Source organism: Filicampus tigris, chromosome 15 (assembly GCF_054856515.1).
Source record: "Filicampus tigris isolate MCC_2025a chromosome 15, RoL_Ftig_1.0, whole genome shotgun sequence".
Taxonomy (NCBI): Eukaryota; Metazoa; Chordata; class Actinopteri; order Syngnathiformes; family Syngnathidae; genus Filicampus; species Filicampus tigris.
In genome coordinates, this window is record NC_141231.1 from 5,920,193 (window position 1) to 5,933,267 (window position 13,075).

General features: G+C 40.7%; 1 protein-coding gene across 2 annotated transcripts; it reads right to left on the bottom strand.

The window, feature by feature from the left end:
• Positions 1-118: 118 nt before the first annotated feature.
• Positions 119-12,786, bottom strand: LOC147135250 (cholesterol 7-desaturase nvd). Of its 2 annotated transcripts, XM_086053803.1 has the most exons (8): positions 12,528-12,786; positions 11,623-11,967; positions 8,803-8,991; positions 8,415-8,593; positions 6,086-6,211; positions 4,398-4,517; positions 3,895-4,071; positions 119-3,389 (listed from the first exon to the last, which is right to left on the bottom strand). In XM_086053803.1, the coding sequence occupies exons 1-8, from the start codon at positions 12,550-12,552 to the stop codon at positions 3,228-3,230; spliced, it is 1,323 nt and encodes a 440-aa protein (XP_085909929.1). In that variant the 5' UTR covers positions 12,553-12,786; the 3' UTR covers positions 119-3,227. The 2 variants fall into 2 exon arrangements, with proteins under 2 accessions (XP_085909929.1, XP_085909928.1); XM_086053802.1 differs by lacking the exon at positions 12,528-12,786 and having other exon boundaries at positions 11,623-12,098.
• Between the last annotated feature and the right edge of the window lie 289 nt (positions 12,787-13,075).

Sequence of the window (13,075 nt, forward strand, 5' to 3'; positions counted from 1 at the left end):
CTAAAAATTAAGCACACAAGACATTAAGAGACCAAACTATTTTTTATTGGCCAAGCATTTCATTATTTTGCTCATTTCCCAAGTACATATTCAGAGGAGACACAGAAACAGCTCAAAGTTGCGTGAGAAAACTTGTTGAAGCAGGGCTACCCAATTTATTCTGCAAATATGAAATACACGGAACTGATTTAGTGAAGACAAACACTTTGTAATATTGACAGGAGACACTAGTGTCTGTATTCATAATGCAGCACATTGCTCATTACCATTAAACTGTAAAGATACAAGGCAAAAAAAAAAAAGAGGGTTAGAGACTATGGACATGTTCCCGGATGGTGGGGAGAGGGCAGTATGGACTGTCTATTCTCCAAAAAGAACTTAAGGTAACAAATTTGTTTAATGACACACACCATGTTTTCTAATCAGCTACTGGTTTTGCAGTTATCAAACGTACCATTGGTTGAAATGCTATGTATACTTTTCAGTATTTCCCCCCTACTGTCCGTACCTTTTTTCGGCATTTTGATTGTTTGTATGTGCGCGCTACGTCCGGTCTCTTGTCATAAGTAGAAAGGCACTGCCTTCCTATTGGTCATTGCCGAAGAACCAATCGAAGGACGACGTAGGACATGTCATTGCAGTTGCAACTACTGGTCAACATCTTTGAATCATCCTTTGGTAAAACGTCCAATCAAAAATTGTTTCTAGCTGGGTCAAGCTGACCATAATACCGTTATGATGCAGGCCATCGTTAAAGTAACATTTCAACAGAGCTGGGCATCGCCTATTTCCCGTCTGCATATTTAATCGACCCACGTGGTCCCAGTTGGCCCCATATTGTTTTGCTGTGCGTGTGTGTGTCTGTTGTTTTTGTTTGATTTTTTTTCTTTGTTTGGCCACGTGTCTACTCGTGCGGCGCCTGCTTGTGACGTGAAGATTACGTTCTCGACGCCGATTGGCTGTCGCCGACGAGGGATGGACCGGGCCCACGTGGTCGATTAAATATGCAGGACGGAACGCGGTGGCAGTTCTGTGATACACACCTCTGCATTTTAAAAATGATTAAGTGTGATACCAGTGCAAAAGAAATTAACTACTTTTAATTTCAAGATCTACTAAATTCTATGGCTCCTTTGTATAATTCATCATGGAAAGTTACCTCTGTTGAAATTGCATTTTTTCAGTCGTTTTTACATTATACAGTAATACACGTTTCATCCATCCTTTTCCCCAGCCACCTCATCCAGATTTTCCAGGGGGAGCTCCAGGCATTCTTTAGCCAGCAGAGAAACATCCCTGTGGCCCCCTCCCAGTGGGACACGTCCAGAACACTTCACTAGCCACACTTCACTTCACTCTGAGCCCCTTCCTGATGAGGGAGCTTCTTTGAAAAAAATAAAAACAAATCCTTTCCGCCGCTCGAATGCGTGATATTGTTCTTTCTGTCACTACCCACAGCTCATGACCACAGGTGAGGTTGGGAATGTAGATCAACCGGTAAAGCTCTCTTCACCACGCCAATGTAGAGTCTGCATCGGTGCGGACGCTGCACTGATGCAATTGCTTTGCAAAATCACTACCACACTATTTCATCCATTGCCCATATGAAACTGTAAATGTGCTTTAATATTGATGTCCAGCCACCCATTTTCTGAACCTCTTTATCCTCATGAGGATCATGGACGGAGCCTATCTCAGCCGACAAAAAATATGTGTACCGTGTATACAATTTTTGTCTTTTGACAGCAGCCAGCCAGCGGCCGACTGTGTCTCGCTGGCTAAAACCCGGAAATACAGTCGTTTTTTTTGTCTCTGTGCAGAAGCTTCTGTGCATTTGATGGGCTGTACTTTGCGACGTGGCCACATTGTGCAAAGGCAATTCATATCTTCAATTTTGTTGATAAAGCAACACTGTGTCATACGTCAGTTTTTGTTGATTATGGTGGCACCATGTGGACAAAAGCGGTAGTGTTTTGACAAAAGTCCACCACATTTCCCATCCGTGCCAGCGAAGGGAGGAAGTGAGTATGCCGTAAAGCAATTCAGGACATTTGTATTTTTTTGTGTGCTCCATCCTCCTCAAAGTTGCTTAGTGCCAGTAAAAACAGACCCCCCGAGGGCATGACAAAAGTCCCATTCAAGTACTTGTAAGTCAATGTTTCATCAAAAGAGTTGTGAAGAAATTTTATTAAGGTCAAATACTTGCCCAGTGCTGCTTTAATATATCCACTCTGCAATAAATATAACGAATTAATAAAACATTACACACATATATTGTAAGACCCACACTTTTGTTCCTTCGGTAGATTTAAATCAGAAATCACTGGGAAGTAAGTCTCGAAAATCTGTATCCATGCTTTGAACAGTACTGGTTGCTGTCTGATGGTTTCTAGAAGCGGTGGAGTTGGCTCAGGTTCTGAGCTGCCATCTTCATTGGTAATACAGTTTTCAAGTCTTGTTTTCTTTTTTACTAATTTGATTTAGTAGCTAGCACACATAGGTAACCTGACATCAATCATTGTATTTGTACTATATCCACTTGATTGTAATTTCTTCGTTGTCTCTTCTTTATTCATCGCATCTTAATTTATGTGCTTCTTTTACATAGTGTCCACGAGTTTAGACATATGCTGCGGTCAGACCAAACGTGAGCCTTTCAGGAAACATGTCTCCATATAAAGTCAATGCGGTTCGCGCAGTCAGGTGCGAATGTGTACCGGGCGGCACGGCTGAAGTGTTTGAAGCAAAAAAAAGTTGCTTCTTTGCCCATTTCGGTTGGGTTTGCAAATGTGACCTTTCACTCCAACACGTTGACGACGGCCAATTGCCGTCGAGAATGTACTGTTCTTACTATGTCACACGCAGTAGAACAAACACACACACAGCTTGGTGAAATAAAAACAATGTAGGACAATATCATTGCGGTCAGTGAGCGCCAAGAGGTAGACAACACAGCCAGCTTCTAATAGCAGCCGAGACTGTGTTCAGTCTGAACCAAGAGCCCACGACATTCGTGGGGACTAATTACGGTACTGTAATGTTAGCAGTCTAACACGATACCTACACATAGCATTGGCTTGGATCAATTGCATAACAACTGGGTTCTGTGAGTACCATTAAATTATATGTTTTACGTTTCTAGAATAGAAAGTAAAGAGAATTAATATGAATTTACGCAAAAGTTGCTAAACTTGAAAGTAAATGCTGATGAACTAACCAAAAGGACGTCAAAAGTCTAATGTGTCACGCTGGTATTGTAGTCGAGGACTGTTCTCACTGTAAAACTGACTGTACCAGCGTCTGTGTTTCTGGATGGCTGAATCTTCCTTCACGAGGAGGGGCTTAGAGATGTACTTTTTATTGTTCCAGATCATCACATCCCGCTCAAACTAGACAGAAACAGACAAATGGCATAAATGTTACTGGAATCTGTAAATGTTTGTTCACAGTCCTTCCAAAATAGATGAACTTTTTCCAAGGTCATGTCTGACAGCTATTTTTTTTTTTTTAATTAAATGGATACAAAAAGCGTAATGCATTATTCATTATGCATCCTCTGGCTAGAAGCATTATGTTGTTGTTGTTATGTTTATACTGTATTGTAACTTTCACCATTTATTTCATTCAACGGTGAGGTGTTTGTGTTCCAAGGAAAGTGAGTATAATAACAACACCTCACTGGGAAGGAAAAAAAATGGTATCCCAATATAATTCATTACCATGTGACAGGATGGGAAACATTTACTCACACAGAATAAATATATTGTATTAGGCCGACCCACTTTATGTTATGTGTGCATTTGACAGGGATAAGGTGTTGTTCCATCTTGTTTCCTGTATTCATAAATTATGGCAAGTCAATTAGATGTATGTCAGTGTTCGAATAGGCTTTACCTGAATAGATTCTGCTTTCAAGATTAATTTGGGCACCAAGGCTGGAATGTTTGACTGATAGAAGATTGTATGCGAGACACACTGCAAGAGAGGCTCCACTGGTGTCACACCTTGCATGATCACGCCACTGCCTAAGAAACTGTGGTCAAACTGCAGAAACACCACTCCTGGGCCTACCTGAAACACATCAAATGTTTTCTTTCCAATGCACATATTCAATTGTGTAGTTTTATTCAAATGTACAGTTCTATGCCCGAGGGCTTATTCTTTTTTGTTGGTCCGTTGGCGGGATTGAAAGTTGCCCAATCCCATAATCAGACCAGTGTTTCCTAAAATATTGTACATTACACATTTCAGCTCATACGGGGTCACCATGGTTATGAGAGTGACACAATGGCAAAATATCAAAATCAAAATACAAGACAGCGGTCTATGAACATGAATTATCAGTCTACTGATTTAACAAAGATTTACAGCGTGATATGCTTTCAACTTTTTTCTACCTGTCTAGCAACAACATGGAGATCCAACAGAGGCCAATGGGATCCAAACGCATAAAGAGCATGTTTCACCAGCATCTGAGAACAATGATTGTTGGGAAAGGACTCTGGTGCCCACTGAGCCTTGAATTACAAAAACATACACACAAAGAATTGAGAGGAATACATTATCTAAAACACAAATCATTTTATCAAAGCAGACATTAATATCCTCCCCCCCCCACACACACACACACACACACACACAATTTCAAGGAGTACCTAGATGTCTTAACATGTCTATGATATGCTTCACATACAGTATATTTGACACCTTGGAAGTGGAAACTTAAAGTCAGTCTTCATTCAAATTTTACATGTGTAGCTTGATTTGTAGTACTTAATTTGTTTAACTTGGAAAACCGCATAGAAGCTGAAAAATACACCTCATATTTCACTTTTAGGGCAACATTAGCAACATGTTGGCTCTAACGAGACGTCATATATACAGTATGTTGAAAAAATGTATTCATTGTGATAATGGCATGTGCAGTGCAGAATGCTAAATATGTACAACAAATTCATATAGAATTGTGTGCTTTAATCTAACTTTGACTAATCAGATGCAACCTTAAATGTGCATCGCCATCCAATAGGAGAACAATATCCAGGGGCATTTCTAACATTGTATAACCTAATTAGAAAAAAATAGATTCATATTTTACATTATACATTATAGCTAATAAAGATGTTATTTCTTTAGATACATGCTGAGTATCGCAATAATACTGGAATATGAAACACCCATATCTCATATTGCATATTGTTTTTCCAAAATCATGGAGTCCTACTTTAATATTAGCATTATAATGTGTGGCATCTTTGAGCATCATTTCAGCATCTTGAGGCCCGGCTGAGTATCCTCTTTTTTGGGAAATCAAAATATGGTCACTCAATTCAGGGTACTTTCACAACGTCGGAAACGTTCTACACATGAATAGTTTTCTTTGATTATAAATTTTCAAGATCGAGAGAAGCCAAAATCCAAAATCAAAATTAAATTAATCGTCCAGCGCTAGGTCAGAGCTGAACTGACCTGCCAGAGGGGGGATTTGTGCTTCTTGTCAAATCTTCACCATGGCGCCGCAGGCGGCGCTTGTGGGGCTGTACAAAATGCGAGCAGAGTCCGCGCTCATAAATTAAGCCACTGAGACACCGGGCCAAAGCAGCACTCTTTTAATCATACACGCAAGGTAAGACATGTTATTTGCAGGATTGTCTGCGTGTATAGCTCGCGGACGAGCACCATGATCCACTCGTTCTTCAAAGTGTATTTTGTGCCATCATCTTTCACATCCAAAGTGGAATCTCAGTAGACTTATTTCATCGTTTTGGCTGGAAACAACATGGGTTCATTCTTTCAGGATTAATGCTAGGTGAATTCCATTCGGCAAAGCTGCGTATGTATATCATTGTGCAGTCTAGTCCAGCGTTTACACACGTGACAGTTACCGAGTGATGTGTTCAAGCTATATTATTTTTTTAAATTGTTTTTAAAGTATTACGTCCACCACACAGTTCAGAGGTTGTGGGTTCGATCCCGGCTCCGGCCTCCCTGTGTGGAGTTTGCATGTTCTCCCCGTGCCTGCGTGGGTTTTCTCCGGGTACTCCGGTTTCCTCCCACATTCCAAAAACATGCAAAATAATCATACTTCCCAATCATGTCGCACAAACTGCCAAGCTTTGTTCTTTGTGTAGCGTAGATCCACTCCGCTGACAATGCCTGGCGTGTGCAAGTGAGTCAGGTGAGACAGGTCTGCTGCGTTTTCAGGAATTTCCTGCAGAGTGACACTGGCAGCTTAATGCAACACTGTGTTATGTTACATCACAATATCCGGTCTATAAGGAAATATAGGTGAACTTTTGCAATAAAACTGGAGATGCTTTCATTTTCCTTTTCCTAATTTAGCTCAAATTAACACTTTCCACACACTTAGAATTTATCTAAATTTATTAAAATGTAAAATATGGAGTCAGTCAGCCCTTTGCAGAAAGCTTCTTGTCCTCTGGGAAGCCTTTCTACAAGATCTACAAGTCTTTCAAGTTTCTTGGTTGCCGAGTGATAACTTGAAACATCAGCTCACTCTGAAGATTTTCTATTGAGTGACTAGGACACTTGATTACCTTAATATGAGAACTTCCTTTGTTGCCCAGGCTGTATGTTTTGGCTCATTACACTGGGGAACACAATATTTGTTGAGTGAAGTCTGACAGTTGTTTTTGACTCATTTTTGGGTGCGGAATCCAAAATTGATCTCTGTATTTCTCTATCATATCAGGTTTTTGAGCTATAGCATCCCCGCATCCCTGTTTTCTTAAAAAAAAAAAAGACAAAGAAATGTGTATGTATGTAAAGAAATCACTAAGACTGGATAGTTACAAGCATTGAAAATTAAAAACAAACAAACAAACAAAAAAAACATAAAACAGAATAGAACTTACAACAATATACCCGGAAGTGGGCATTCCGTCAGTACTGATGGAAAGTCCGTCAGCACGTCTCTGACAGTCTGACGGACGCCCGTTTTGCTGATAAATTTTGAAAAGCTTTTTTTAAAAAAATGACAGACTGACCGTCAGTGTCATCGTCTCTAACCTTGTCAAGTAGCAACGGACCTCTTGGTCAATCATTGCGGATGTCCGTTTTGCTGACCAACAAGCGGCACCTGTCTCGCTTCTTTGTTCGCGGGGGTGAATGCGGTGGGATTGCTTGAGTAGATTGCATTGACTATACTGTACATGGAAAGACTTTGCACTTCCTGTACAGTAGTTGGCAATCTGGAAGATAGAGTGGTAGAAGAAGTAGAAGAGGAAGAAGACGAAGAAGGAGGAAGGGGGACAAAGAGAGAAAGAGAAAGCTCGCGTTCGGTCAGACACCTCATGGCTAGATTTATAGACAGGAGCAGGAGAGACAGGAGCAGGTGTGCGACCAACTTGGATTGGATTCTAATTTTGGCCACAATGCGGAGCTGGATCCTGATGAAAGTAAACCGTTTTAAACTAAGGTACGGTAAAGAAAACCATTTTAAACTTTAAGGTAAAGATTTTTTTAAAACTTTAAAACAGTTATTTGTTTAGTGACTTTAGTGAGTATTATAATAGGGATCAGGTGTTTTCTGTATTTTATTATTCTTCATAGATGCGCGAGGGACACCGTGAGGAGACGAGTAGTTTTTGTTTAAGTCTTGTCAATTCTTTCTCTCTTCTGCCACTTGCAGGTGGTGAAATACAACTGTCTGTAGTGAACAATGTACAGTAACTCTGCAGTATCTGAGAAAGTAACTGTAGTCTGACTACTTGACCAATAAAAGTAATGTGTTAATTTAGTAGTTACTTCAAAATGTGCACATTTTGAAGTAACATGCTAAATTATGGGAGTGGGTCCTCAATTTGTTACGTATAAGATTGAGGACCCAGTCGTTTCTTGGATTGGGCGGTGTTCTGTTGCTTCGAGAGGAGGAATGAGCAGGAATGCTCAGTGTTGTGTGAATGGAGGAAAATATAATCTTGGGGTGTTTTTCGTGAGGATTTAGCATTTGAACATGGCCAAAAATTCCAAAAAGTTGATTTTGCACAGGGCGGCACGGTGGTCGACTGGTTAGCACGTCCGCCTCACAGTTCAGAGGTCGTGGGTTCGATCCCGGCTCCGGCCACCCTGTGTGGAGTTTGCATGTTCTCCCCGTGCCTGCGTGGGTTTCCTCCGGGTACTCCGGTTTCCTCCCACATTCCAAAAACATGCATGGTAAGTTGATTGGACTCTCTAAATTGCCCCTAGGTGTGATTGTGAGTGCGGATGTTTGTCTCTGTGTGCCCTGCGATTGGCTGGCAACCAATTCAGGGTGTCCCCTGCCTACTGCCCAAAGACAGCTGGGATAGGCTCCAGCACGCCCGCGACCCTTGTGAGGATAAGCGGTATGGATAATGAATGAATGAATGAATGATTTTGCACAATATGGCCTCTTTAACATCACTAGCCCGTACCTGAATATGAGCATTGACAAAATGTTCTGTTCTTCCACGATAGATCCACTGGCCCTTGTTAATCTCCTCCAGTTCTGGAATGGTGTACTGAGGATCTTCTCCGTCACAGTGAAACCAAACCAGGATCTGACCGTTAACTTCACAGCTGGGCCAGACGTCCACCTTTGCAAATTCTGGCACTTGTAGACCACATAGATTAAAGTCAATACTCCCACACACCAAAGACCTTCCTTATCTGTGGGAAATTTCTTATTCAATGACACAGAAGGCAAAAGTAACATGTTTAAACATTTTTGTTCTTTATTGCTTGAGTGGCATCTTGTTACTTAATATTTTTCTTTGAATTATTGAAGTGAGTAGATTATGCACGTGTAGCTCGGTTCTTTACCTTTTTCAGCGTATGGTATCCTTTCACATTTTCCATCATTCCCCCGAAACTGCCATCCATGGAACGGGCACTCAATGCAGATTCCCACCACACGTCCTCCCACAGCCAGGTTGGCACCCAAGTGTGGGCAGTAGGCATCTAACACATAGGCCTTGCCATCCTCACCTCGAAACACTACCAACTTTACACCTAAGAGAAGCAATTGTAGTATAAAGCGTACGTGTTAGACCACCTCTGACTTTCCTTAAATAACCTTTTGTCACAGGAATCAAAACAACTGTCAGAATTTTCTAGTGTTTGTGTTAGCATGACAATAAAGGTGTTGCACTACAGGCTTGATAGGGTTCATCTTTAGCAAAATCATCTCTTTACCACTTGGTGAGCATCTTGGATGATAACATCCGCTAGACACTCCTAGGTCCACCGTAAAATGTGACTAGCACAAGGACAACCAGGATTTGGAAACTATTCGAACTATAAGAGCAGTCATTTTGATGGCTTGCACTTTGTTGCACTCTTTCAATGACATCAGTGACTAAAATGACTATTGCTTGCTGCTCAAGTGACCTACAATTTGAGATTAATTGTTGTCCCATCACTATCAACAAGTACATCATGTTTACTTAAACACAAAGTCATCATCATCATCATCATCTTCCAAACCGCTTATCCTATACAGGGTCGCGGGGGGGTGCTGAAGCCTATCCCAGCCGTCAACGGGCGAAGGCAGACCACACCCCGAACTGGTCGCCAGCCAGTCGCAGGGCACACACAGTCACCGTCACTGAGCGGGAATCGATCCCATGCTGCCCGCACACAACTCGGGCGTGTGTACCACTACACTATCAGTGATCTTAAACTCAAAGTCTGCTTGGTAAAAATGTTAACATTTTTTGGGGGGGGATTTGGCATGGAAGAGTAGTTGATTTTGTGGAGGGGGCAAAACAGGATAATAAAACTCAAAGTCGTATATCAAATCAAGAAGTGGCTGAAAATGTTCCCACGTTATTTTTTAGCCCTATTTTAGAGGCTAATTTGTACTTCATCACTGTCACTACAGTATGGGGTTCAACACTTGACAGTGATCATGTTGCTCTGAGATTAGAACAAGATTTGTGACTGTCCTGTGGAAGCATCATCAGATTCTAGTCAAAGTATACTACATCACAATTGTTAGAAATCCTAAATAGATTTCCCAGTGCAAATCCCACAAGGTCAATAATTCTGCTGGTTGTTAATCTAACTTCCCTCCTGTAGGTGACATTTTCTTGACAAGCTTCATCCCACATCATCATTAGCGTCTTTGGATTCACTGCACCAATTCTGATGCTCACACAGAAATATGAATTACTCAAAATATTTTCTTCATTTCCTTTTCCATTTTAATCATCCTGGAGCAATTTATGGCATTATGCTTAACTTGCACAACTGTTGTTGCATTAAGTTCTTTGGCATTAAGTTGCTTGGCATTTATTTATTCATTTATTTATTCATTTATTTATTTCTTGAGTTTATAACTGACCGAAATATACAAAAACAAAAACTAGATCAACATTTCTTCAGATATTTCAGATCGATGCAATCTAACTCAGCTTCCCAAATCATTTATCCTATAATGAAATAATACCAGAATAATCTGTTCCAATGTATTGGTAAAATGATCAATTATTCATCCATCCATCCATTGTCTATAATGCTTATCCTCACAAGGGTCGCGGGGCGTGCTGGAGTCTATCCCAGCTGTCTTCGGGCAGTAGGCGGGGCCACCCTGAATTGGTTGCCAGCCAATCGCAGGGCACACAGAGACAAACATCCACACTCACAATCACACCTAGGGGCAATTTAGAAAGTCCAATCAACTTACCATGCATGTTTTTGGAATGTGGGAGGAAACCGGAGTACCCCTAGAAAACCCACGCAGGCACGGGGAGAACATGCAAACGCCACACAGGGAGGCCGGAACCGGGATCGAACCCACGACCTCTGAACTGTGAGGTGGACGTGCTAACCAGTCGACCACCGTGCCGCCCTATCAATTATTCATTCAAGTTCGAGACTGTTGGCTTTAGATATGAAGCCACAGGGGGTGTAGAAGAGCCACTGGGACCGAACACCATAACCTCTGTTTTGTTTTCATTGAAATTTAAGAAATTTAGTGACATCCAGGCTTTGATGTCCTCTACACAGGACAAAAGTGGTCTTAAAGGGAAAGTGTCTTTATATATATATATATATATATATATATATATATATATATATATATATATATATATATATATATATATATATATATATATATATATATATATATATATATATATATATAATGATTTTAATGCATTCGTACAGGAGGTTGGCATTTACAGGAAGCAGTTTTAAAAAAATGAAAATTCCATCATATTTTCTTGAAATGGCATGTTTTAAGGTTTCAATTTCACCACAAAGAGTTTCTATGAATAAGAATTGTCTTCATTACTCTTGTTTTTTTCTACTATTGTTTTATATGAATTATGTTTATTGTAGGAAGTGCTGAATTGAAAAGCTGAAATTACCACATTGTTGTCTAACTGGTTGCAACCATTAAAAATTATACTCCTCCCATTGGCATGTTGAAAGACATGATTGCAAGACTTTCATTATTCATCCTCGGTCTAGTTTTTGACTAAACATTTGAGCATACAACGTCAAGTATTTAATGATGGTCATGATTATATGATACTTTTGTAAAAAAAAAAAAAAATTGCAAAGCTCCATCGCACTAATCAAAAGCACGTCTTACACTGAAATGTTATCATATAATTTGAATGCAGTGGTACATACCAACCATGGTAACATCTCTGACTTCTCCTCTCTCCAGCATATGAGAATCCAGAACTCGGTACCAGCCGTTTGGGTAGACCGGGGGCAGGTCTCCGGTTTTCTTGCGGCGGCGCACATCATTGGCGGTGCGCGCCTTGGAGCGGCCGTCAACCGCGATGTATCCTACATCCTCCGGTGATTTGAGCAGCTCCAATGGGCTGAAGAACAGCTTGTACATGTAGACCAATAAGATAAGGGAAGCACACGCCATGACGCTCACATCAACGCGCACTGGAGCACCTTGCAACACCGCGTCTCTCCAAGTGGATGAATGGTCGGTGCCCACGAGCGGACCGGAGGTCTCTCCTGTTTGCATGAAGAGAAGAGCACATACCGCCAGGCCGGCTGAGGCGGCTACCCTCTTGATAAACTGATTCTGACTCATGGTACTGACATGGTGCTCTGTTGACATACTACGAGTGAGCGCACGCAACAGCAGCTGGAACGCAAGGTTAGTAATTTTTTTTTTTTTTTTTTTTTTGCACCCGCCCTTGGCCTTTAAACACGCCTATGAAGCGTTTCCAGAGAAGCAAATGATCAATGCTGTTTACAGTTTGAAAAAAAAGTGGCAGCTGTGGTTGCCAGAATTTTACCATAATAAATGGATTTGTTTTAATACTTATACAGTATTAGTAGGTTAGTAGCAGTGGTAAATGGTCAAGGACAAACTTCTCTGCTGGCCTGAATAGTAACACTCAGAAGCTCTCTAATATTCACTGCATTAAATTGTGTTGATTTATTTTCCCAACAATCTGTACTCCGTTTGGTAGCAGTTCTCTTGAGTGTACTACTGTACTCAAACCCGTAGTCTTAAAGGGAAAGTCAAGACATTTTTTTTTTAATATTGCCATAGACAGACACTTTACCGTATTTTACTGGTCCGTCCTCCATCTGCGACCTGGGCACACTTCCCTCCGTCGTCAAACATAAAAATAATCATCCTCAGACCCCGTCCGTCCTCGTCCTTCTAAAGCGCTTCTGTCCTTACATTCTTCAGTCCGCACCCCCGCCGCACAAAAAAAAAAAAAAAAAAAAACGTGTCGATGCATGACAATATGGGAGCGATGCTAACGGTAGAGATTTCATAATTCATAAACATTATTTAAAGCTCATTAGCTAGCGAATTTCCTATTCACATCCACTTATCAACTGGGAGTATCATGAGTGGATTTAATTGATTACAACTGTTTAAGTGTCCACCAAGATAGCATTTAGCTGCCAACACAACCATCATCGGTCACCAGACTACGGAGCCCACCAGGGAACATCACGAGAATATTTAAGATTGTGTTATAATGCAATACTACTGTGTTTTATTGCAAAACGTTTGCGTTATAACGTAATAAGTTTTCAGTTTTTATTGCTTTATTTTGCAATAAATAATAGTCTTTATTTATATTATTTAAAATAAAAT